The following is a 25,712-nucleotide window of genomic DNA, read 5'->3' as shown; positions in this document are numbered from 1 at the left end:
TGGGCCGCAAACTGAAGGAAAAGCAGCCAAGTGCTCAGCATATGTGGGAAATTCTTCAAGCATTCCAGGTGAAGCTGGTTGAGAGAATGCCAAGAGTGTGCAAAGCAGTCATCGAGGCAAAGGGTGGCTACTTTGTGAAATATAAAATATAAATGATGCATTCCAGGTGACTACCTCATGAAGCTGGTTGAGAGAATGCCAAGTGTGCAAAGCTGTCATGGCAAAGGGTGGCTATATTTTGATTTGTTTAACTTTTTTTTGGTAACTACATGATTCCATATGTGTTATTTCATAGTTTTGATGTCTTCACTATTATTCTACAATGTAGAAAATAGTAAAAATAAAGAAAAACCCTGGAATGAGTAGGTGTGTCAAAACTTTTGACTGGTACTGTATTTATTGGACCCTGTAGACCAGGGTTTTTTTATCCCGAAGTGGACCCGGGGCATGTGAGAGGTGGGTCGCGAGTTATGAGAATACATCTACAATAACACACTATTTCTTCTTAATTTGGGTCGTTAGAGGAAGATTTGAGTCACAGGAGGACGGTAAAATTTATAATTTGGGTTTCAAGATAAACGTTTAAGAACCCCCGCTGTAGAAAAACACTTCACTCAAGTATTCAAATATGGGTAGTGTTCCTATTTAAAATTTTTGTAAAACTGCAGTTTTGAAAAAAAAAAAAAGAATTTTTTTTGGGAGGGTTTATGAGTAAAACGTTTCAAAATTATCCGTTTGTGTGTTGTCTTCAGCAAAAAAAAACTCAAAGGAAGAAAATCAATGAGGAGGCTAGTGACACAGAGCAGCAACATAGCAACCCTAACAAGACATGAAAACAGCCATGATGAAGAAAGCAGGTATATTCAGGCATAAATGATGTATATTAATGCTGAAGATAGCCAAGCCTTGCCTATGTATTCAAAGAAACTATTTCTGCTCAACAGGCTCCTCCCAGAGGCTGGGCTGGAAATCTCTCTGCCTCTTGCCACCAGGGGGAAGAATTGCATGGTCCCCATATCCTTGACAACTTCACCGAGTTTCTAAATCCAGAGGTGCAACTTTGAAGTGTTCCAGGAACACCTGCGTAACAGACCAGGCTGAGGTTTGAGATGAGAACAGTGAAATTAGTTGTTTATTTTCTCAATCTAAAGATACAACCCTAGATTTGAGCCAATGTCTTAAGTAGTTGAACATGTTATTTATTACTCCAACCTTGTGAAAGTGACAAACTGGAAGTTTTCATTTTTGTCCAAAAAACTATCAAAAGACATCCTTTAATTAGACGTTCTGCACATGCGCAGTTTGGCGCGATATGACCATTAGACCAACAAAATGGTAAAACATGCCTGATCTGTGCCGCACATAATGCCCCAATTACAGGATTCTAATCCTGTCTGCTGCGGCCGGGTCCAGCTCTGCTAAGAAGCCCGTTCCTCTTTAATCTGAAATCCGCACCAAACCTCTGTCAACAGCTGTTCCCTCAATACGTTGTCAACAACAACCATAACATTCCGGGAGACACCCCAAATGACCCCCAAAACCCCCCAATTATATTATCCTCACTGTACCTTCCTGTTCATGCCAACACACACATCATATAATAATAACCTCCCTTCATAATAGATTTGTTTAAATGAGAAGAATACCATCAAGGTCAATAAACATCAAAATATACAGTGATTTCGGGATCCCTTAGTGTCTTATCCAAGTCACTCTGAAATCTTAAATTAGAGAGGGTCCTGCTGACCAAGCGGGATCTCCCTCTATTTGGCAACATTTCAGCAAGAGGCAGAGCTGGCAGGAGGGTGAGGGGGATGCTGTATAATTGACAATATTTCAATGGTACTCATGTCAATGGCATACAGGTTGGTGAGTGTTTTTCTGTGTGGTGTTAACACACAGCCTGAAGACACCTGGGAATGGTCTATGCACGAGTGTGTGTATCTGTATTGATCCATATTGGCAGGGGTATGTGGCAATGGACCCCTATGTAGTAGGTTGCTTGTATTGTCAATATAGACTGAGGAATATGAGTACTATGTTCATGTACGCAATGAAGTGGATCAGCCAAAGGACTCAAGCCTGTCGATTTCATACGACACTATAGTAGAGTCCATAAAGCCCCTCCCGTCTCCACCTCCCAGTAGTACCACCGGTCGGTGTGTAGGGGGGCTCAGAACTCATCGTCGGAGCTGAGCAGCAGGGTCTTCTCGTTGTCGCGGGTGCTGAGGTTGCTGTGGCTGCGGGACACTGGCGCCCCTCCGCGCTGCTCAAGGGTGGACTGCTGTGTGTACTGCTGGTAGGCCGGGGAGAAGTTGTGGATGGCGTCCTGCACCATGTCTCCGGGGTTCATGGTCTCCTTCAGACTGCTGGAGATGCTCTTCATTGGGGCGCAGCGACCTGCCGGGAGAGGATGGAAATAAAGGGAGGATGAGGGATAATGGAAGGAAGAGTGGAACCCTACAGTGAACAAACCTGAATGCCATGAGTAAACAAAGTGGAGGATCACATAATACTACTGAACAAAACAGACAGAAACAGCCAGTGGAGCTCCTACTGCATTGCAAGGGGAGTACTCATACACACCACAAAATAATACATTGATAATAGCAGCACATACTGTACAATAATGGCAATACAGATGTATGACAGCACGGAGGAGGCTCAAAATAAATTTTTGTACAAAATTAAGCTCTATATCTCAGAAACAGTTAAAAAATAATAGAACAATATGAGCACATCACAGAAATGGAGTCAACCAGAAAGTACTGTGGCAGTGAGAAGCCAAACACAGCTGAGCTAGTGGTAGACCTACCGTACTGTCCAAAAACAGGAAAGGACCCTTATAGTGCAGCACAGAGAGAGACAGATAAAGAGAGAGAGGGACATAAGAAAATATAATAGGATGAATATTGAACAATAAAAAAAGAGAAGGGTGAGATAACAGAACAGGAGAATAATGAAGAGAGGGAAGATAAATGTGAGGAGAAAAAGGGATTCAACAAAATAAAAATTGAGTAAAAAACCGAGGGAGAGGAGAGAGAGAGAGGGAGAATAAAAGAGAGGATGAAACATTTAGAGACAGACAGAGCAAGTCAGTGGAACAAAGTCACTGAAATAGACTTGAAAAGAACCATGGAGAACCAGTGTTCTGAATCCTCACTGAACACAGTTCCTGAAACATAAGCAATGGGACACACTAATATGCTAGTGATGACTTGATTTCTTTTTCCTTAAACAGTTCTCTCTCTAAACTGCATGGATAGTCCCTCCCTCTGTATCCTTACCGTAGGAGTCCAGCCTCTTGTCCATGTAGACCTTGTAGGTGAAGGCGTGGCGCAGGGCCACAGCGGCAAAGAACATCTCAATGCAGATGATAAAGTTCTGGTAGCCGGCGGCGACCGTGCCCTCCCCAACTGACACTTCGGGAGAGTTGATTTTAGGGATGGCTCCACACTTCTCCAGGATGGCCAGCAGCATACCTTATCCCCCAGAGAGAGAGGGAGAGAGAAATCGAGGAAGGAGGATCAGAGTACTGTCAAATCACATTGTGTGTATTATCTGGAAGAGAGGGTCACCACACTTGGATTCAGCATTATCTATGATACATTGCGTGTGTGTGTCGATCAAGAGGTTTCCTTACCCTGCCAGAAAGAGAGGAAGATGACAGACTTGACCATGAGGAACTTGAGCATGGGGCTGTAGGGGACCAGCAGGTTGCGGGTGGCGAAGTAGAAGAGGAAGAGGGCGTAGAGAGACAGGCTGACAGAGAAGTTATAGATGATGGTCACATACAGGTACCCACTGGCCACACTGGAGAAAGAGAGAGGCACAGCCAGCTATCAGAACAGTGTCAACACATAGGAATGTCTTAGCACAGTCTTGTCTTAGAGATTAAGTAATATAATTCCTACTCTGAGATGCTTGACAACTACAACCCTGACATTTCGATGAAAACAGATTTACAGCCAGAATAGTGCAAATTTAAAAAACATCTGTGAGAACAAACAAATAACATTTAAACTGTTCATGCAGAAAAGTACAGACAAGTAAAGATATTGTAGACAAACATGAATCCTCTGTGGCTTTTGAAACAATTCACTTTGAGGTCAACACAGGTTAAACAAATACTCTGATAGAGTAGAATGAATGACAGTGTCCCATAGCCCTACGTACTTGAAGTCTCCATCTCTGTACTTCCCAAAGGCCTGCAGGATGACTGTGATCATGGCCATCAGAGGCTTCACCACACAGAACTGTAGAGTGGCCTGAGAGAGAGAGAATATGTAATGCTGTAACAACTCTGTGTTCATATGTAAGGGTTTCTCACAAATAATGGGTGAGAAGAAGGCTTTCACTATACCTGTTTGCAGAATCGGAGGAATCCAATGGAGTAAGTCCTTCCCCAGAGACAGCAGGTGCCGTACACACAGCTGGACCTGTAGACAGCCAAGACACAAGCATTTGGTAGTCTGTGTTCTCAAGATCCAAATGGCATGAAGAGGTTCAAACCATACAATAAAGTATTGATACACATTACTATTCTGCAGTTGTGGGATGTTTGAATGACATTCTTGGATTGTACATGAATTGTCTTTTTAATTTTTTTATAAGAGAGGACAAAGAGTGATAATAGAGAGAGACTCACTCAATGGGCTTTCCTCTGATCTCAGCCATGATGGCGCTCTCCCCTCCAAGGTACTCATAACACAGGCTGAGGAAGTTGTAGATCACAAACGCTACAGAGGAAACACACAAAAACACATGTAGGCAGTGTCAGAGAGTTGAGAAAATATGGGGGTAGTTGCCTCTATGTAACTACAGCAGTCTTTCGGTTAAGCTTTCATATTCAAAAATCAATCTCCCCTTGAGAACCCAGAAACATTTACGAGAAAGAACACTAACACACACCGAAGTAAACATGTTCTATCTAGAGGCATTGGCCATGTTCCTCTCTACAGTATTAAGGCCTTGGTCCCTATTTCCCACAAGCAGAATGCTGATGTGCTGTGTCAGTGCATGGGCCAGTGCAGAAAGCAAAACAAGATGAGACAGTCATTGTCCCCAATGGCCTCTGGCTAAACCGCCCTCCATTCTAGCTTGGATCAACATCGCTCTGTCTCCCTGTGTGCACACAAAGCTACCCTCCCTCACTGTGTGTATGTGTGTGTGTGAGACAACGTGTTTTCCAGAGATGACCAAATATTGTTATCCATCCAGCTGAATGTTTAGTCCAAAACTATTCCGTTACCATCCGATTTAACAACACATGTACAGTCCTGGTATAATCTAATACGCGCCTGTTTATTTGAATCCATACATTAGCATAAATTATTTAGCTAAGAGATTTGAATGGTTCATAGAGATTTCAATTGATTTGGAAATTAAATAAATTGTTTCAAATTAACAGAGCACAGTTATGGGTCCCGACTCCTTGGGACAGACGGGAAAGTTGAGAGAAAATCCTCTCGTCAGACTGAATCACTTCCAGTTCATCGGGGCAGAAGAGGCACTAGGACTTCTCTCGGTGTTATTGGTGTCATTGACTGGGAATGTGGTTTCAGCTGCTGTCCCAGGTGTTCAGGCCATGCTAATTCCCTCTCACCCCCCCCCCCTTTAAGATTTAGATGCACTATTGTAAAGTGACTGTTCCACTGGATGTCATAAGGTGAATGCACCAATTTGTAAGTCGCTCTGGATAAGAGCGTCTGCTAAATGACTTAAATGTAAATGTCTAATTTGAGGGTGTTGAAGCAACTACAGGACGAACCAATCCTGAAGCTTTGCTGCTCTTTCTCCTGTTCTGTCTCTTTTCTGGCATGGGAAACTCCAGCCATAAAGGACCCCTGCCTATTCCATTTGCTTTACTTGTATATTGTATTTTCACACATAGCTGCATAGAGGTCTGAGCAGACAATAATAGGAATCCCAGTGGCATCCCTACAGTATTGACTCCTGCTATTTGAATGTTTGCAAGCATGCATGTATAAATACACAACATCTGTGTATGTGTGTGTGTGTGTGTGTGTGTGTGTGTGTGTGTGTGTGTGTGTGTGTGTGTGTGTGTGTGTGTGTGTGTGTGTGTGTGTGTGTGTGTGTGTGTGTGTGTGTGTGTGTGTGTGCGCAACTTTGACATCACTGGGGCCCTCTATATTAAGCAGTGTGGAGCCCTGGGGCCACAGCTGCTGTCCGTGCGGTGTGCTGGCAGGGAGAGTCCACTGTGTGCAGCCTGGCTGAGCTGTCCGCTCCCCTGCCGTCAATCCATGCGCTCCAAGCACTCACACACATCATACAGTACACACACACACAGCATTCTCTCACGCATCGTAGACTCAGAACTCTCTTTGACACAAGGTATACAAAATGTGCAGCGCAAAGCACTCGTTCATGCATTGAGCACACCTTCGCACTGAGGTCCCCTTTTCCCCACAGACATAGGGTTGTACATTGTACGTACAATAATTTGATGGCAGAGTCCGGTACGCAAGTGGCACACCCGTCTGTGTTATGTAACCACTGTAACAAAATGCTAATGCCAATTTCTGTTGAGATACAGCCGGCTGATACAGAACAGCCAGACAATTTATCTGTTCATAAGTGAGTGGTTTCTAAAACTCTTCAAGGCTTCAGTCGTTTGCATACTGTTGCTAGGGAACAGGCTTCCCCTCCCCAGCAGGCTTTGGAAACAACAAGAGAACAAAGATGGCCACTCTCGTAAAGGCAGAGAGATCGCAAAGGCCATCTGTCACTAGGGACAGAACAGATTCCCACACACTCGATACTACGGACCAGGGGCTTGAACCGGTTCAGAGAACAGAACTAAAAACCGTAAAATAACTACATTTTTCTAGGAACAAAATCAGAACCAGGAACGAAAGTGATCTATTCTTCTCCGGAACAGAACCATTACTTTAAAAGCATGGGGACCGGTTAATAACATTCCGGGCATTTCATTTTTTTTAAAGTCCCACAAAATAAACAAAGCGCCTATGCAAAGCCCTCCCTCTGTCAATCAGAAACTTCTTCCAGTGTCGTCCTGCTAGAAGTGTGCCGAGTAGTCGGACAAAACGAGTATAGTAACAGATATGGGCAATTTTTTGGGAAAAGACTTGATCAGAGTATTTTTTGTAAATATCTTTCTCATGTCAGTCAAGTCAGATGCTACGTGGTCTAAATAACTTAACTGGTCAGTTTGCCTGTGTGTAAAGAAAAGGATGGGCTGTACATTGATCCTGCTACTCTGATTGGATAGAGTGAAGCTGTATTTCATAATTTCACCCGATCTCTTTCACTTCTCTGTTTCAGTCTGATCATTCAGACTGCTGCTGCCTCCTGTTAGCCTGCTACTATGATAAATCAAATGGCAAAGGCGTTTGGTATCAAGCTATCAATGTGCATAATATCTAACAAGCGGGGCGAGGGTAGGGAAAAATATTAAATGGAGTCTTATATCTCCGTCTCTAACTTTAAGCATCAGCTGTCAGAGCAGCTTACCGATCACTGTACCTGTACACAACCAATCTGTAAATAGCACACCCAACTACCTCATCCCCATTTTGTTATTTATCTTGCTCTTTTGCAACCCAGTATCTCTACTTGCACATCATCATCTGCACATCTATCACTCCAGTGTTAATGCTAAATTGTAATTATTTCACCTATGGCCTATTTATTGCCTTACCTCCCTAATCTTCTACATTTGCACACACTGTATATAGATTTTTCTATTGTGTTATTGACTGTACTTTTGTGTAACTTTGTTGTTTTTGTCGCACTGCTTTGCTTTATCTTGGCCAGGTCGCAGTTGTAAATGAGAACATGTTCTCAACTGGCTAACCTGGTTAAATAAATGTCAAATAAAAAATGCTGACGTGCATTCTGATTGATAGCAAACTTGTCTGCCCGCTACAAATTGAAGACACACAGGCACACCGCTCCTAATCTGAAACTTATTTGGTCTATAAACGTGCAGGGAGATAAGTAGATGTTGGCATAATACCTAAGCATATTAAAACCTCTACGTTTTCCCCGATCACTAGTATCATCCGATCCGACTATCAACTGTCAATTTATGGATACAAATATGAGTATGGCCATGTCGGCACACACATACTGCCTGCCAGCTGAAGATGTTTGCCAGTGTGCATGTAGACAACTTGCCCCTCCCCTCCGAAGCATCGCTGTAGTCTACTGACGTTACAAGTGTGATTCAGAATTTTGGGAGAAAGATTTTTTAATTAGAGAAGAATGGATCAACTTTTTCAATGTTAGTTAGGGATACTATAGTTATAAAATTGATATTGCTTTAAAAAACACAGAACATGTAGTAGCACGGCAGAAAGGTTTCGGCCTTACCAGTATACTGCAAACAATGGAATGCACCTGTGCTTGGCGCAAATACATTCTTCCATTGCAACATCAAACCATAGACCAGCAGGATGAGCAACAGACCACAAACCATGTCGATCACAGCTCTATTTGAATGTATAAAGAACAAAAATATAAACACAACATGCAACAATTTCAAAGATTTTACTGAGTTACAGTTCATTTAAGGAAATCAGTCAACTGAAATAAATTAGGCCCTAATCTATGACTGTTGGTTACAGATACCTTTAAAACAATGGGCCTCAGGATCTCGTCACGGTGTCTCTGTACATTCAAATTGCCATCGATAAAATGCAATTGGGTTCGTTGTCCATAGCTTATGCCTGCCCATACCATAACACCCCCTCTGCCATGGAGCACTCTGTTTACATCAGCAAACCGCTCGCCCACACACATGTGGTCTGCGGTTGTGAGGCCGGTTGGATGTACTGCTAAATTCCCTAAAACAACGTAGGAGATGGCTTATGGTAGAGAAATGAACATTCAACTCTCTGGCAACGGCTGTCGTGGAAATTCCTCCAGTCACCATGCCAATTGCAAGCACAGTATCTCTTCTCTGTAAAACAAATGTACTTGTATGTATTTTATGTTTCTCAAGGCATTCTATTCAGGTAAGAGTCATACACCATTGATAGGGTGGGAAGGTTCTCACCTTCGTAGCAGTCGCGGACCGTGTCAAAGTAGACGTAGTACTCTTCGTTAGTGAAGAAGAGGAGGCTGAGCCACGAGTCAAAGGCGTAGATGGGAACGATGAAGAGGATGCGAACTATGTGCCTCTGCTCATTGGGAGAGCTGTAGTAGCGCAGGTGCATGTAAATCTGTCAAAGGGAGAAAGATTGGGAAAGATACATAGACAAGAAAGAGAAAGACAGAGTGAAGAGGGCATCATTTAATCTCAGCTCCTAAAGGACATGGCTAGATTATAATGTACTTCATTGTAGGAGAACAATTTAAAAACTATAAACGTGACAGTTAAATAGACAATGGATTGAAAGGAGGGTAATTGTGTTTGAATATTCAACAGCTTCCTTCTCCCTGAGAGGGACCACAGCTTTGTCAACGTGAGCTAGCTAAAAATGGGCTAGCTGAAACAAGTGTCTCATGAAATCAATGTGTTTTCACTAGGGCTCAGTGACTGTGACTTTATGGTCCTGCCCACATCCTGGGGAGAGCAGTCGACATTGTGCGTGTGTGTGATGAGTGGAGCTGTGTTGTGTTTCCATTTGGATGAGCAGGCTCTGTCATCAGTACCTTTTGTCTAATTCATCCTGTCCTAGGTTCCCACTTACACAAAGCTACATATATCACCTTTCCTGGCCTGGCCACACACACCTTTGGTAGAATAACAAACAGTAGGGCGCTCGCACACAAAGAGCACTGTACCCAGCTTTGTTGCTAGGCAACAGCCCCCGCTCTCTGATGTCACTGCAGAGCTAGGTACACCTGTTGTCAGAGCGACAGATCATCTTTAACCCTTTGTGTGAGCAGCAACACACAATGGAGAGGAATCATTAACCTGGGCCTTTCAGTAGCTCCGAACCTAAAGGAGGTTAGTGGTCTGCAGGCAACATGACTACATATTTGAAGACCTGCCACAACTACTTTATCATGGCTGAACAGCCTGAGGTGTTCCAGAGTGCATAATCAACATGGACTTGGCGTGAGGAAGTCTTGCCTTGATATGCATCTGCAATTTCTATCTGCAATTTGATTTGTTCATACTGAGATTACTACTGTAGGCACTATGCATCCATCTTATGCAGCAGTGAGACCACACTAACATATGATTTGAGAACACAGTTGAAGCATATGTTAGATGCAGCATGCAGAAAAACATAGGAGCGTATGTGTGTTTGTGTATGTATTGGAGGTCGACCGATTATGATTTTTCAACGCCGATACCGATACTGATTATTGAAGGACCAAAAAAGCCGATACCGTTTAATCGTCTGATTTAAAAATACATGTATTTGTAATAATGACAATTACAACAATACTGAATGAACACTTATTTTAACTTAATATAATACATCAATAAAATCAATTTAGCCTCAAGTAGATAATGAAACATGTTCAATTTGGTTTAAATAATGCAAAAACAAAGTGTTGGAGAAGAACGTAAAAGTGCAATATGCTCTATGTAAGAAAGCTAACGTTTCAGTTCCTTGCACAGAACATGAGAACATATGAAAGCTGGTGGTTCCTTTTAACATGAGTCTTCAATATTCCCAGGTAATAAGTTTTAGGTTGTAGTTATTATAGGACTATTTCCCTCTATACCATTTGTATTTCATTAACCTTTGACTATTGGATGTTCTTATAGGCACTTTAGTATTGCCAGTGTAACAGTATAGCTTCCGTCCCTCTCCTCGCTAGCTAGCAACTTACCTTGGCTTACTGCATTTGCGTAACAGGCAATCTCCTTGTGGAGTGCAACGAGAGAGAGGCAGGTCGTTATTGCGTTGGACTAGTTAACTGTAAGGTTGCAAGATTGGATCCCCCGAGCTGACATGGTGAAAATATGTCATTCTGCCCCTGAACGAGGCAGTTAACCCACCGTTCCTAGGCCGTCATTTGTGTTCTTAACTGACTTGCCAAGTTAAATAAAGATTAAATAAAAGGTGTAAAAAAAAAAAAATTGCCGCCCAAAAATACCGATTTCCGATTGTTATGAAAACTTGAAATCGGCCCTAATTAATCGGCCATTCCGATTAATCGGTCGACCTCTAGTATGTATGTGTGAGAAAGAGTTCACTAGCCCCTTACCTGGTGGCAGGTTATTAGCAGGGCTGTCCAGACAAAGAACCCTGACACGGTCTGGGCAGTGGAGGTCATGAGGAAGTATGGTTCCTCAGGGGTCACCAGGGGGGTGTCTGGCATCCAGGAAGCATTGGAGCCCGACGGGGCCGCTGTGGTCGTGGACCCTGGGGCCATATCGGCTGGGGGGTCATTTTCCATTCGATCTGACAGGGGCATGCCACGTCTCCACAGCTCCTCCATCATCTGGAGGGAGACAACAGGGGGAAATGTGGGTTTTTGGGTCTTACGGATATTCACAAACACACATTAACTGAAGTAGCTAAATATGTAGAAAAGGTAGAGCTCCATTAAGGAACAGTGTGCCTCCCAAGGGACCAATACCCTAGTTTCTTTCAAGGTTATCGAACACATAACACATGGATGGTTGTCTCGGGCATACCAATAAAAACCTACTACTTTATTCAATTGAACAATTGAAGCTGAAACTAACATCCTAGTGGACAGAGAAAATCTAAATGAGATATGGAGAGGAGAGAGAAAGAGGGGGACCAGATGGAGCTGAGTGAGGAAGAGAAAGGGGAACCAGAAGGAGCTGAGTGAGGAAGAGAGAGAGAGAGAGGGGGGAACCAGAAGAAGCTGAGTGAGGGAGAGAGGGGGAACCAGAAGAAGCTGAGTGAGGGAGAGAGGGGGAACCAGAAGAAGCTGAGTGAGGGAGAGAGGGGGAACCAGAAGAAGCTGAGTGAGGGAGAGAGGGGGAACCAGAAGAAGCTGAGTGAGGGAGAGAGGGGGAACCAGAAGAAGCTGTGTGAGGGAGAGAGGGGGAACCAGAAGAAGCTGAATGAGGGAGAGAGGGGGAACCAGAAGGAGCTGAGTGAGGGAGAGAAAGGGGAACCAGAAGGAGCTGAGTGAGGGAGGAACCAGAAGAAGCTGAGTGAGGGAGAGAGGGGGAACCAGAAGAAGCTGAGTGAGGGAGAGAGGGGGAACCAGAAGGAGCTGAGTGAGGGACAGAGAGGGGAACCAGAAGGAGCTGAGTGAGGGAGAGAAAGGGGGGGAACCAGAAGAAGCTGAGTGAGGGAGAGAGGGGGGAACCAGAAGGATGCTGAGTGATGGAGAGGGGAACAAGGAGGAGCTGAGTGAGAGAGGAACAAGGAGGAGCTGAGTGAGGGAGAGAGGGGAACCAGAAGGTGCTGAGTGAGGGATAGAGAGGGCAACCCAGAAGGAGCTGAGTGGGGGAGAGAGAGAGGGGAACCAGTAGGAGCTGAGTGAGGGAGAGGGAGTTGGAAGTTGAGAGAGAGAACACAGGGATAGAGTGAATCAGTCAGACAGAGCGAATTGGTGTGACATGGGCCGAGGGCCCACTGACTCAAATTCTCCTTCTACTCTCCTCCTGGTTTGAGAGCAGGGGCGAGCATTGGAGAGCCACAAATACACCCAATAAATCTATATGGAGCACACTGAAGGACAGACTGGGTATATCAGTGCCAGTGGGACATATAGCTAATGAGAGGAATTTATTGAATGACAGAAAAATCGTGAACATTTATGATGTTGGTTTGAGTCTTTTAGCCGTCAGCAGCCCATGATCAATTCTCAAAGTCAGCAAGGTAACAGACCCCTATTGCTCATTAGGTCTGTATTGCAGTGTAGCCAGATATCAGTCTTCTAATGGGAAACTGTAGGCTAAGTGACCATTAGAAAGATGGACAGTAGATACTCCACATCCTTGTACTCAAATCTGGCATTAGTGATGCTCACTAGGTAATGTGATTGCTAGACACATCAGTCTAGAGTCCAATGATGGCAATAACCTAATCATTCAGAATAAAACTACTAATTTAAAAATGGGGATTCAATTAATATGCATGGCTAAATATAGACAGGCCGTGGCCATGGGTGACTCACGCTGTTGGACGAAGCCTGCTTTATGCTTTAATTTTAAGGGGACAGTTACATTTGAATGTCACACTCAATTCCCTTAAGTTGAGTTTCTCAAGTAACTATTGGTTTGTGATAAGCATAGACTATTGACTGATGACTATTGAGGTTGAATATCAGCAATATGAAGGCCTATTCTGTATAGGCCTAGAGATTGAATGCCTATTAGGTTTATAATGCGATTTTCCCATGACACAAATGCTTAATTATTCAAGAAAAAGGGAAAGGGTTGAGACCGTAGTGAAGAATGAAAGTACTGGTCAATATTGATGGCTTCTAAAAACAGAAAACATGTTATATTGATAAGGTATACTGCTGTCTGGTGCATTTCGTTTGGTTCAAAGACCACATAATTCATATAGACACGACAGGGGAGTCTCCATCAATCCCTGCTGACTGAGCCGGAGGGTGTATTTCATACCATCTATTGTACTTTGACCTAAATCCTATCAGTCATGCAACATAGGCTTTTTGACATTGACGCCAAAATAAAACGAGATACATTTCTGCAGTTTTCCTCTCCAGATATACTAAAGGCATAACATACTAAGGAGAATATAGGGCGTTGTACTGAAAATAAATGAACAACATAATGTCCATGCAAAGACTTCAATAAAAAACATTAAAACAATAGCAGCAGGCCCATTTTCATATGAGAAAAAAAGGCAACCAAAACCTCTTTTTGGATGGTTTCATTTAGAAAATTGTCATTGTACAACAAAGTGAAAACAGGAGCTGAAATTACAGCTGTGTCATCAAAGCGAAAGGTACATTCGTCGTTCGTTTGGAAACCGTTTCTTTCCATCCATTCTGAACACAAAAACACAGTGCGAGCGGTGGCTTACCTGCCTCTGCTGCAGTTGTTTGATTTGTGTACACACTGCGGCTGTTTGAATCCAAGCATAAATGTATCCTAAATACGGTATTGGCTACGACAGACACACATTCATAACATAATTCATGCTCAATTAAAATGACTGAAATATAACGTCAAGTGAGCAACCAATTTAAACCATGTTTACAGTTGTATCTAGCTCGCTAGCTAACGTTAGCATAGCTAGTTAGGTAGCTGCTCGCAAACTCTTCAAATCCTAGGCAAATAAACTTTTGTCTGTACTAATTGTCCATCTCATGTAGAAAAACTTTATTCAGTCACTGTCATTTTAAAATAGCATTATCGGGTTACGCTCGTGAAATCGGCTCCGTTCTTCCCCTGTATCTCTCCTAGCGAATCACTACCCTAAGATTTTACAGTAGCAAAACAGTGAAACTCCTCCACCGTTCCTGCATTCACGCAGGCGCAGTAGCTTCATCTCATTGAGCCACTTTCCCATGATGGAACTCGTATATGCGAGCTGGTCGGTCTTGCATTGTTGTCCAAACCCAAATTTCTAATATTTGTGTATGAAGAATTTACCAGGTAGTATGAAGTTTATTCATTCAGTAGCTTTGTTTTCATTCGAATAATATTACATATTTTTATTGTAAATACATACGTCTTAATGAAATAAACGCAATTACTTAGTTCGCTCCAAAATAACTTGTCACAAAACATTTGGATAATAGTTTCCCCATTTTAAAGTTAATTTTTCACGTTGATTTACAAATCAAGGGGCAACTAAGCTTTTTTCCATTCAATTTCAGTAATATATCCATTCCAGAAGAATTTAACTTATTTATTACAATCTATAAAATTAGGCAATGACAAGAACAATATTTTCTTACCGAATGAATTTAACTTATTTATTACAATCTATAAAATTAGGCAATGACAAGAACAATATTTTCTTACATAATTTCACAAATGTTAACCCTGATCCTTTTAAATTTTGTATCTGCAAATGAAATGTACAATGTTGATTATTCCTCACATCTTCATGTATTCAAGTGTAGTTACTTGATTGTATGTTTAGATTGAAAAATATGTACCAGATGTTTCTCATTACTGTATTGAGAATTTAATTTGAATTTTGAAAAAAGGCATTTCAGACCCAGTCACTCCTCCATAGTCCCCTGAAATGGTCCTCTTTTAGATACAATAACATGAAATTTCCCAAATGCAGTGTACAGCTACAGTACACAAGTGCACAGAACTGAAGTAGAATAGAGCCATTTCAACAAATTACTCAAAAGTGTGGAAGTTTTATTTTTTATTAGGTCATAAAATATACACAAATACTGTTTGTAAATAAAGTTAAAGTGTGTTAAAGAACTGTACAAGATATCAGTACATAATACATAAAGTGTATACTCCCCATAACCTGACCAGCGCTATCCCTCCCCGTAGTTACATTGCCACTGGGTCACACTGGCTTGCCAAAGGGACATGTCGCAAACACAGGTCATTACCAGAATCTGTGACATCACTGTGACTGCATCCGAGTCCCAGTTATCATCAATGACATCAAGGGTGCTGGTAAATGACATCCAGGGCCCTCTTGTTTTGCAATAGAAGACGCTGATGACATCAACCCCTGTCAGCATCCCCCTTTTCAAGAGTGCTTTTTTGTTTTAAAGGAAAAGTAGACAGCCCTATATCAGGTCCTTGGTGGAGAACATGGACAGCCTCCAGGAAAGGCTTTGAGTGGAGTGATGGGGAGAGTAGTGACAAATTCTCAACAGGCTATGAACAAACTGCTGGGAATAAAATAAAAAACTGGACAAAAAGAGGAAAAACAAAGTGCAATACTTCAAGAGTTTCCTCATACACAAGAGAAACAAAATGGAGTTTAAAAAAAAGAACAGTGAGAGATGGACAATCTCAAATAATGAGGCATGAGAAATGTAGCCTGCAGTTTGTCCCTAGCAGCTCTGTGATCTTAACAGGGGACCTATGGAATTCTGAGAGCCCATGCACCAGACCTACACTTCTGACGACACACACACGAACCAGTTGGCGATGTAAAAGTTTCTAAAATTCCTCCCAATTTAGTACTTAATATTTTCAAAAATTCTGATCCCCCAGCCGCAATTTATTCATTTTTCTACATTACACCTTAAAATCAACCAATCACATTTTGGCTTTACACAGAAATAAAATAAATATTTACAGTGAAGTAAAAAAACTATATTAAAAAGCCATTCCACTTCATGCACCCTCCCCCTCCCCACTTCAATCAAGTACAGAGTGCATCCATTCCCATCAGACCAACAAAAAGAAAAGCATTAAAATAAAATGTAAAATCTGACGTTAAGAACAATCATGAAAATCATAGCCATCGTCATTTGTCAACTTGTTCATCGCAGTCTCTGGTCAAATACAATAGGCCTGTGATTCTCCCATGTCTTAAGAGTGTTGCAGTCTTAAAATAAGCGCGGTTGCTTTGACCTTACCAACCTTCCAAATATTATGACCAAAGAACACAAATCAAAAAGGAGACCTAAGTGGGTAAAAAGGGAGGATAAAAAAAAACAAGTGTGGATGAGATGGTGAATAAATGAGAGCGGAAGAAGGGTAGAAAATGCATGTTCACCTCAATCATTGTGTAAAGTGTTGGCTTTTGGGCAACATCAGTTCCAAAGAGGGCTAAAGTAGAGAATTAGCAATTCAGTAAGAGGTAAAGTAGGGGAAAAGAACCCAACACTATTTCTACACCATTACAGCTAATAATCACTTGCTCTTTCTTTCTCATTCCTTCATCTACCACCCACCCATCTCTCTCACCATTCCTTCTCTTCAGCTGTACCTTTCCTTTTCCAATTAAAACATCAAATAAGAAACTAAAATTGCCCAAGCCTCAACAAGACCCCCACCAAATTAATATGATCTATTCACAAAATATTCACAGTAAATGATACTAATGGAGTACAGCCCCTTACTATTCTATAAATGAACTGGTTAAAACATACATGGGTACATTTGTGTGTGTGTGTGTGGTCTTTGCAGTGTAAACAGAAATGGCTAAATCCACACAAGCCCAAATTTCGAGTTGACCTTTCCTTGGAACGCATTTGTGCCCGCAACTATATTTGGCAAAGGAGCACCTGCTTGGCTTTTTCAACCCCCAAATCAGTCTTCTACCTCTGCCAGCCGCCCAGAGAATAGTGGGGGAGAGACAAAGGTGTGTGGCAGGGGGTGCATGATCCAAGCTACCATGGGGTAAATGAGTCAGTGGAGAGGAGGGTGTTATTCACTATCTTATCCTCGTACTATTACAGGCAAGGTTTATCCCATCAAAGTTAGGGTGGAGGGGAGAAATTCCTGCAGTCCTTGACCAACTGCCATCCTTTCATCAGTTTATGATTCTCTGTCCTTTCCTCCAAGATCCACTTATTTGTCCAATTAGCAGAAATTCACAAAATAAACAAAATTGGGACAAAGGATCTCTTGAAGCCCTGCAATGGAAGATTGCGTATTTAGTCAGATGTGTAGATAGTGTTTTTTTGTCATTTATCAGCTGTCTGACAAACTAGTTACATTTAAGTCCTGTGTGTCAACTTAGGGAAAGAGACATCCTCACCTGTCAGGATCCAGTGAATGTGGCGCTGAAGGTTTCACTTCCCCAGGTGCTCAAATGGCATGCTGACCTGGAGAGAGAGAAGAGTGGAGAGAACAAATTGGAGTGCAAATGAGAGGGCGAACGAGTGCTTCAAGTCTGGCACAATATAAAAATAATAAATCAACCCACTGCATGCTACATAATATAGAAGCTAAACACTAATAGGAAGTTCTCTGAAACTTTGACAAGAAATGTAATCTTGTTCTGGAAGGGTGGACATTTTTCTAGTTGATATTCCCCCTCAAAAAGTTTGTCATAGGAGTTGGGCTCAGGTGCATGACACCTGGGTTTTAGGGTTTGTGATGACGTATGATGGGGTAGCGTTAGCGTACCTGCGATGTAGAAATTCGGGATTGGTCAAGACGGGCTGTGAGGTCAGAGGATGACACGTTTGCGGGGGCTCCTCGGTGGAGCCGCATGCTCACCTTCCGCTCACGCTCAGCGCGAGAGATAGCCCGCGGCGACGTGTTCCCTGAAAGAGGAAGAATACAAGGGAGAAGGCCATTTAGAAATAGAACTGTTGACTTTGCATACAGTCATTCCTGTCAATGCGTTTACAAAAGTATTTATCTATATCAAAAGCTATTTCATTGTCCCCAGCGATGAAATCGGGGAGTAGCTTGGTCTCCGTTCATTCGTAAATGAGTCACAAAAATTAGTCGCAATCTCCGACAGCACTGGGACGATTTTGACGAAACTTGGATGATTGTCTTGTCATAGGGATCCGGCATTTACAAAATTACACTGATTGGCAGAAGGAGGGAGCTATAGTAATTAACTGAAATGTGTTAGACACACACACACTCTCTCTCTGCCCTTTTTGGATAATTTCCTACATGTTTCTATTCCATTCAACTATAGCTCTAGTTAAAAGAGCACAGGTGTGTGCTCACCAGACTGCTGCACCCGTGATGCAGGGTTAGAGATGGCCTGCTCAGGTCCATTCCTAACTCTGTTGGCGGCTGATGGGGTTGGCCCTGGCGGGAGACCCCGTGCAGCAGATCCCCGAGGGCCTCCTACGATACGCTCGTCCCTTTCGTCAGCTCCCCTCCTCTCACCGTCTTCTGCTGTCCTACTGGCACCCTGAGAGGAGACCACACAGGTTTCAGCAAACCCATACCTCTACATAGAACTACATCCAAATCTTTCAGAATAATTCTGGTTATTTGCACACCAATATCTCTACCTGTACATGATCATCTGATCATTTATCACTCCAGTGTTAATCTGCAATATTGTAATTATTCGCCTACCTCCTCATGCCTTTTGCACACATTGTATTTAGACTCCCCTTTTTTTCCTACTGTGTTATTGACTTGTTAATTGTTTACTCCATGTGTAACTCTGTGTTGTCTGTTCACACTGCTATGCTTTATCTTGGCCAGGTCGAAGTTGCAAATAAGAACTTGTTTTCAACTAGCCTACCTGGTTAAATAAAGGTGAAATAAAATAAAAAATAAATAAATTATGTGGAAACACTGGATAGTGTATACATACCACTGCATTACAACCCTGTTTTTGGAGAGCTACCCTCCGGTAGGTTTTCACTCCAACCTGTTGTAACTAACCGGATTCAGCTTATCAACTAGCTAATTATTAGAAATCATGTGTGCAAGATTAGGGTTGGAGTGAAAACCTACAGGACAGTAGCTCTCCAGGAACAGGGTTGGAGAGCCCGGTTGTAGACAGACAGAATGTAGCACTTAGTTCCTTGTAAAGAATAAGAGCTTTGGTGTGGCAAACTCACAAATTTGAGCATGTTCCAGTCGAATACGTAGTCATAGGAGAAGCCTTGTCTGTGGAACAGATTCCTGAAGAGCTGACGAAGGTATGAGTAGTCTGGCTTGTCGTCAAAGCGCAACGAGCGGCAGAAATTCAGGTAGGTGGAGAACTCGGCTGCAGACAAGCAATGGCAATAATAGTGAAGGGTGAGCAAAAACCCAGGATTGAGAGACTGTGGTATATGCAAACGTTTGTTACAACACAATGGGGAAGGAAAATAGTTGTCCACACACATTGATACAAAATGTCACAGCCCAGACCGATACTAGCAGTCACTTACAGGGGTATCCTTTGCAGAGCACCTCGATGGGGGTGGACATCTTTTTCTCACTGATGCGTTCGTACTTCTGCCTCTTTGTGGCGGCTTTGAGGCCTTGCCAGGGCAGAGAGCCCAGGTTGAAGTACATGAGGACATATCCCAGAGACTCCAGGTCGTCACGCCGAGACTGCTCTGAAGAACGGTAGACAGGTTTGAATGATTTGCTATTTAGGACATAGACAGAATTGAGTGGTATCAAAATATGTAAGCTAAGAACAAAGGGACAATAGTCACTACATCTCAACACTAGGCATGAGCATTGGAGGGTAAAATGAAATCACATTCATGAAGACATTTAGATACTTCAGCCAAACAGGAGGAGGTGATTTAAAAAGTCCCTTACCGATGCCCAGGTGGGTGTTGATGGACGCGTAGCGTGCAGTGCCCGTCAGGTTCTTGTTCTCCCTGTAGGGGATGTGCTGGTGTGTGCGGGCGTCTCTGTACTTCTTGGCCAGGCCAAAGTCGATGATGTACACCAGGTTGCCCTTCTTCCCCAGCCCCATGAGGAAGTTGTCGGGCTTGACGTCACGATGGATGAAGTTCTTGGAGTGAATGTACTCGATGCGACTGATCTGGGGAGGACAGAGGGGGATTCAGAAGAAAAGGAGAAGCGAGACAACAAAGCTCTGCTGGCATAGTCTGTAAAAACCTTGAAACCTTACTGTAAGCTAACCGTAATTTAAATCCCCCAACACCCAATGCCTTTCGGGGGCACAACATTGGTAAAAACAGCAACAATAAGTAACAGAACAAATCTGAGCAAAAGCAATAACAATGAGGAGGACAGGAAGTAGAGAAAGGACAGCCAAAGACCATAGAAGAGCAATACACAGCAAAGTTAAGAGAAAAGGGTGACACAGCAGTAGAAGCAAAGTTAGGACAGCAGACAGAGAGGTGAAGGGTATAGAGGACAAACAGTACAATGAAAGTTGAGGGGAAAAGATGACACCATAAGAGTTCTGTACCATCTGGTCTGCCAGCAGTAGCACCGTTTTGAGGCTGAACTTGCGGGAACAGAAGTTGAAGAGGTCTTCCAGACTGGGGCCCAGGAGCTCCATCACCATGACGTTGTAGTCTCCCTCTGCCCCGCACCACTTTATCGAGGGAATCCCCACTGTCAGGCAGGCACAAATAATGAGCTTTTAGTGTACATCTAACCATAGTTACGTGCGCATACATCCTTTATGACTAATGTCATACAACAACTTCAGCAAAAGAGTTTCAGTGCTCAACACATTATTTTGGTGAACATGATACTTCTGAAATAAAATAAATGCAATAAATGGGTACATTTGACCATTTGTGATACAGTCACTACTTACTGATCCCAATACACTCAGACGTGTCAATATGGCATTTGCTAGGAATTTACTAATGTTCCTTCTCAGCCCCCCCAATTCTCCTCACCTCCTCCCTGCATCATCTTGTAGAACTTGCTCTCGATGTGCAGCTGTGGGTGTTTGGTCTTCACACATTCCAGCTTAATGGCCACCTCCTCACCCGTGGCAATGTTGGCACCTGAGGAAGTGCGTGCACACACACACACACACACACACACACACACACACACACACACACACACACACACACACACACACACACACACACACACACACACACACACACACACACACACACACACACTAGGGCTAGACTCAGGAACAACTTGTGAACCATGAACATGGAAAGAAACTCCGGTTGAACACCCAGGGAATGGAAAGTCTAAAGGCTAAGGGGAGGAAAAAAGCCAATATGGGGACTAGGCCAGTAGACAGAGGCAAATGGAGAAAAGGACAAGGAAGAAGAGAAATGCCAACCGAGGGAGATGGAGCACTTCCACTTACCAAGGTAAATGTCTCCAAAGGACCCACTCCCTATTTTCCGTCCCAGTCGGTACTTGTTCCCCACTCTCAGATCCATGGTGTTAACAGTTCACTATAGACACAGAACAAACAGACGAGAAGAGGCCAAGGTGTTACGAGGCAATCCTGACCGTACAGTCTTATATTTTACACTTGGCATAGGCTAATTTAAAACAAATGATACAAACACAACATAATCCACTAGACCTCGAATCGAAGGCAAACTTTGACTAATGGAACATTTCTTCCCCAATCAGCGGTAGGCCATCTTACAATCACTTTGCACATTCCAACACAGGATGACCATTAACTGCAAACACCTAAATGAATTGAGTGAGTGTGTAGCTTGAGCGGGTTGATTAGCAGACAGCGGTCTGGATTCCAGCGATAGGCTACATGATTACATTTGTAGGCCTGCTGAGGAGGTACAGAGAAAGTGGGAAATACAGAGGGACATTTGGAAGATGACGCCTGAAAGAGAGACAAGAGAAAGAGCAACAACATATCTCCCTGGAAGGGCCCGGGAGAGCTCCCCAGAGTCAGCTGGGGCCTGGATAGTAGAAAATTGTCAGACACGAGGGAGGGAAGGAAGCGAGTCTTCTGAGCCAAACTGCACGTGACACTGGAGCAGGATCATCATTTATTTAGCACCATCAACCATGCCATATTCTGCAGCCACTGCAAAGGCGCTGCTGCGTGGACTGTATGTGTGTCAAAGCCCAGAAACGACTTGGACCTGGAGAAGGATATATGAGGCATCATTTATAGAGCGCCACACCAATTTAGGTGGCCTAAGAAAAGCTTCTTCTATCTCTCAGTTGACAATGTAGTACATACAGATGGGGAGCATGATTCAGTCAGTTCTCATTACTAAACTACTATAGAGCTTTTCATTGTGTGTATGACCTTGTCATGGTTTTCCTATGATTAGGCCTAGGCCATCCTACAACACTGACCACATTATACCTCACCACGATTACAGGTCTACTTCCTCTCAACATAATACTTTGGAAATGGAAGTAGCTCACGCCAGAGCAGAACGAGGAAGAACGAGAAGAAGCATTCTCAGTCAACCTCAGTTTTGTGGGCAATGGACATACCAATTCGGGAATGGCAAAAAAGTCATCAATTGCGCAGGTCTAGTTGTGCATATTTAAACTACCAAGGGGAACCAAATATCTTTCCGGAAATTGTTCAAAAAAAATGGGCATGAGGTTCTCTCCATTGCCTGTGGTGTTGTCAGAAGAGGCATCAGCTGACAGAAATACAGATGTGATGATAGTAGATGGATTAGGGTTCATAAAGGGTTAGGTTTCTTTACAACATGATGGTTTTAACTCTAGAGACCCAGCTCAGGCCTAACATTAATCAGGGCCTATGTATTAAACACCATAGATTAATTTATTTGTCAGTTATAGTGACATTGCTTTATATCACACATTGCTCCCCCGGGCATGACATTCAGCTATGGAATACTGTCAACTATAGTTTGTCACAGTGCAGAAAATCACAATGGTCTACCGCTGGTTATTCAGTTTGTAACATGGGACTTGTGATAATTATTTAGCAGTTGATTAATTCTACTGGGTCATGTGAGAGGTTTTATCAACAGATCACAGTTCAGAGCCAGGCTTTATTTTTTGGTAGGAAACAGTGTAAACCATACACTCACACCATGTATTGCAATATTCAACCATTACTCCCATGAAACACTACTGAGTATTTACTGATTCGAATCATTTCATCAGTGTGGGCCTGTAACCTACATAGAATTACAATGCGTTCTCTTTAAGAGACATTCTGTCTTAACAAAAAGCTAGGAGGATTTCACAACCACATGGAAAGAGGCTGTCTTTTTTCAGAAACAATACAACTATGCCTACATAATGCCAGTCTATTTCACCTAGGTGTTTAATGTATTAGCTAGGTACGGCAACGTGAAATGTAACATTTGCATGGACAAAATCCTTTTACGGATTTGAGTATCATCAACCCAACTAAACATCTTCTTACGTCACCTTTTAGAAAGCTGTCGCTGCGTTGGTAACAATCAAAAGGGAAGCATCTCAACTAGGTTGAATAGTTGTGACACGATCACTCAAGTCGAACTGGTTACAATAATAATAACATCTACCGTACACTTCAAACAAAAGGTTGCTACTGTGACAATACCAACTGACCGTATACAGCAGTGGTTGTGCCTAGCTAGTAAGTAGCCTGAGAATACGCTTGCGCATCAACCATGTACCAGTCATTCACACCATTTTAAATGCCTTCAAGCTTCACAAATAGTTGACAGTGTATACGATCATGTAACATTTTGACTTTATTCTAGCCGCACCCTTACACCGGGGTACCTACCCTATGTTCTCCAGTGATAGCCATCTATTCGCCCCTCCCCCTCTGCGACGCTCTGAATACTAGACTCCGGTTCGGTCGAATCAAGTTCCCTTTCCCCCCTGGTATCGTCGGTTCCCCAGTACACTACTCACACGATATTAGGTTTATTCGAGAGGTGGTTCAGTGGCGGTGCTGATCCGAAAGATGTCAGTCAGACTGGGCCCCGGGCAGCGAAGGATGGGAACGGATTCTGGTGGCTCTCATACCCCAATTTTCCTTTTGCATCGGTTGTACTCCCTGTTGATAGTCCCCGTGAAGCTTCAATACGAATGGCCGTCTGTATCAGAGTTCTGTCTCCCCCTCTCGTTATTTGCAACGCACCATTGACAACATCTATGATGTCAGAAGCACCCGGATTGCCTTAAAGAAATATAACAGCTACAACTGTAGACATTCTTAAATGTTACACATTTGAGGAATAGGCAGCCTCAGAAAATAAATGCAACTGAATTAGTGAAAATAGGCTGCATTTACACAGACAGCCCAATTCTGATATTTTTTCTCTCACTGATTGGTCTTTTGACCAATCAGATCAGCACTGAAAAGAGCTGATATGGAAAGATTAATGTAAAGAAGATCAGAATTGGGCTGCTTGTGTAAACACGACCATAGAGAGTTGGCTTTTGTTCAGTTATTCAGAGAATAGGTATTTGCAGGATGATTAGATTCTTATGAACATTGTTCTGAAGGATAATAGAGTGAAGACAAGAGCCATCAAAACAAATAGCAATGGTTCTGGTTTAGAGATAGTGAAGATTCCATCCAGACATTAGTCCTCATGCACATTACCAAAGGGTTCTGCACCCTGGAGTTTGGACACAAGCAGCAGAAATGAAAGAACAGCAGAGATCCCCATAAAGTACCTCTGGACCCTGATGGTTTTGCACAGTGATGGGAAACTGGCGGGCCTCCCTTTTTGTGGAACCCAGTTGGGGTCTCAACTTGATGTTGAAAGTCAGAATAGGAGAACACACAAGGTGCAATTTCCAAATTTGGTTGTGCATCAAGTTTTTTTCTTGTTATGGGGTGGCAGGTTAGCCTAGTGGTTGGAGCGTTGGACTAGTAATCGGAAGGTTGCAAGTTCAAACCCCAAAGCTGACAAGTTACAAAGCTGTCGTTCTACCCCTGAACAGGCAGTTAACCCACTGTTCCTAGGCCAACATTGAAAATAAGAATTTCATCTTAACTGACCTCCCAAGTTACATTTAAAAACATTTTTTTTTAAAATCACTCCTCACTCCATTAGGCCAAGCAATCAGCTAAATTGTTTTGGATTGGTAAATTAGTCTAGCCAGCCAACTAAACTTCTAGTAATCATGGTCAAATTACCAACCAGGGGTTCCCCATTGATTTTGTTAATCACACTTACTCAAAACTACAAACATTTCTCTCCACCCTATGGCAAAATTAGTAGAATTGCAGGAAATGTTATAAAATTGCTAAATCTTCTCCCCAACCCATTGCAAAATGTTTTGTTCGCAGGGTGGGGTGCCCAACAAATTCTCCAATTGGCTAGGGCTGGCTCCGACTGCACATGTGGTTATGGTATTCAGACCCGCAAGCCACTGCAGCCACGCATTCAGATTTTGTGGCCCCCACACCCATCAAAGTGGCCCATCTCTGGCTTCTCACCAAAAGCCTTTAATACTCAATACTGTCATACTAATTGCACCGCAAATGATAGATCACTGGAGAAGCATATGCTTCTTACAGGCTGTGTGGCTGGTACAGTAAATAGGATTGGTTAAGATGGCATAGCAGATGGAC

The 25,712-nt window shown here is 42.9% G+C and overlaps 2 protein-coding genes across 5 annotated transcripts; both read right to left on the bottom strand.

Annotated features, from left to right (window-relative positions):
• Positions 1-675: 675 nt before the first annotated feature.
• On the bottom strand, positions 676-14,364 carry LOC124015911 (transmembrane protein 184B-like). 2 transcript variants are annotated; one of them, XM_046331393.1, is made up of 10 exons: positions 13,929-14,364; positions 11,155-11,391; positions 9,041-9,206; positions 4,649-4,739; positions 4,364-4,439; positions 4,177-4,268; positions 3,644-3,813; positions 3,288-3,482; positions 2,816-2,842; positions 676-2,400 (listed from the first exon to the last, which is right to left on the bottom strand). In XM_046331393.1, exons 2-10 carry the CDS (start codon positions 11,389-11,391, stop codon positions 2,174-2,176), a joined length of 1,281 nt encoding a protein of 426 aa, XP_046187349.1. In that variant the 5' UTR covers positions 13,929-14,364; the 3' UTR covers positions 676-2,173. The 2 variants fall into 2 exon arrangements, with proteins under 2 accessions (XP_046187349.1, XP_046187350.1); XM_046331394.1 differs by lacking the exon at positions 2,816-2,842.
• Positions 14,365-15,220: 856 nt separating this feature from the next.
• Positions 15,221-24,284, bottom strand: LOC124015598 (casein kinase I). 3 transcript variants are annotated; one of them, XM_046330943.1, is made up of 11 exons: positions 24,038-24,284; positions 21,528-21,618; positions 21,091-21,201; positions 20,649-20,797; positions 20,027-20,255; positions 19,645-19,815; positions 19,330-19,478; positions 18,476-18,665; positions 17,915-18,054; positions 17,544-17,610; positions 15,221-17,418 (listed from the first exon to the last, which is right to left on the bottom strand). In XM_046330943.1, exons 2-10 carry the CDS (start codon positions 21,601-21,603, stop codon positions 17,578-17,580), a joined length of 1,248 nt encoding a protein of 415 aa, XP_046186899.1. In that variant the 5' UTR covers positions 21,604-21,618; positions 24,038-24,284; the 3' UTR covers positions 15,221-17,418; positions 17,544-17,577. The 3 variants fall into 3 exon arrangements, with proteins under 3 accessions (XP_046186899.1, XP_046186900.1, XP_046186901.1); XM_046330944.1 differs by having other exon boundaries at positions 23,907-24,045; XM_046330945.1 differs by lacking the exon at positions 24,038-24,284 and adding an exon at positions 23,564-23,887.
• Positions 24,285-25,712: the final 1,428 nt, after the last annotated feature.

Source organism: Oncorhynchus gorbuscha, linkage group LG26, assembly GCF_021184085.1.
Source record: "Oncorhynchus gorbuscha isolate QuinsamMale2020 ecotype Even-year linkage group LG26, OgorEven_v1.0, whole genome shotgun sequence".
Taxonomy (NCBI): Eukaryota; Metazoa; Chordata; class Actinopteri; order Salmoniformes; family Salmonidae; genus Oncorhynchus; species Oncorhynchus gorbuscha.
Note: the sequence above shows the minus strand (reverse complement) of the source record. Positions and strands in the feature narration are given on the sequence as shown.

Excerpts from the sequence above, each read along its gene's own strand:
- LOC124015598 (XM_046330943.1), bottom strand. The coding sequence starts at position 21,603 with ATGGATCTGAGAGTGGGGAACAAGTACCGACTGGGACGGAAAATAGGG. Across the intron at positions 20,256-20,648 it reads TACTGCTGGCAGACCAGATG|ATCAGTCGCATCGAGTACAT; the intron begins GTACAGAACTCT and ends TGTCCTCCCCAG. Across the intron at positions 19,479-19,644 it reads GCTCTGCAAAGGATACCCCT|CCGAGTTCTCCACCTACCTG; the intron begins GTAAGTGACTGC and ends GCTTGTCTGCAG.
- LOC124015911 (XM_046331393.1), bottom strand. The coding sequence starts at position 11,391 with ATGATGGAGGAGCTGTGGAGACGTGGCATGCCCCTGTCAGATCGAATG. Across the intron at positions 4,269-4,363 it reads TCCTCCGATTCTGCAAACAG|GCCACTCTACAGTTCTGTGT; the intron begins GTATAGTGAAAG and ends TCTCTCTCTCAG. Across the intron at positions 3,483-3,643 it reads CTTCCTCTCTTTCTGGCAGG|GTATGCTGCTGGCCATCCTG; the intron begins GTAAGGAAACCT and ends CTGGGGGATAAG.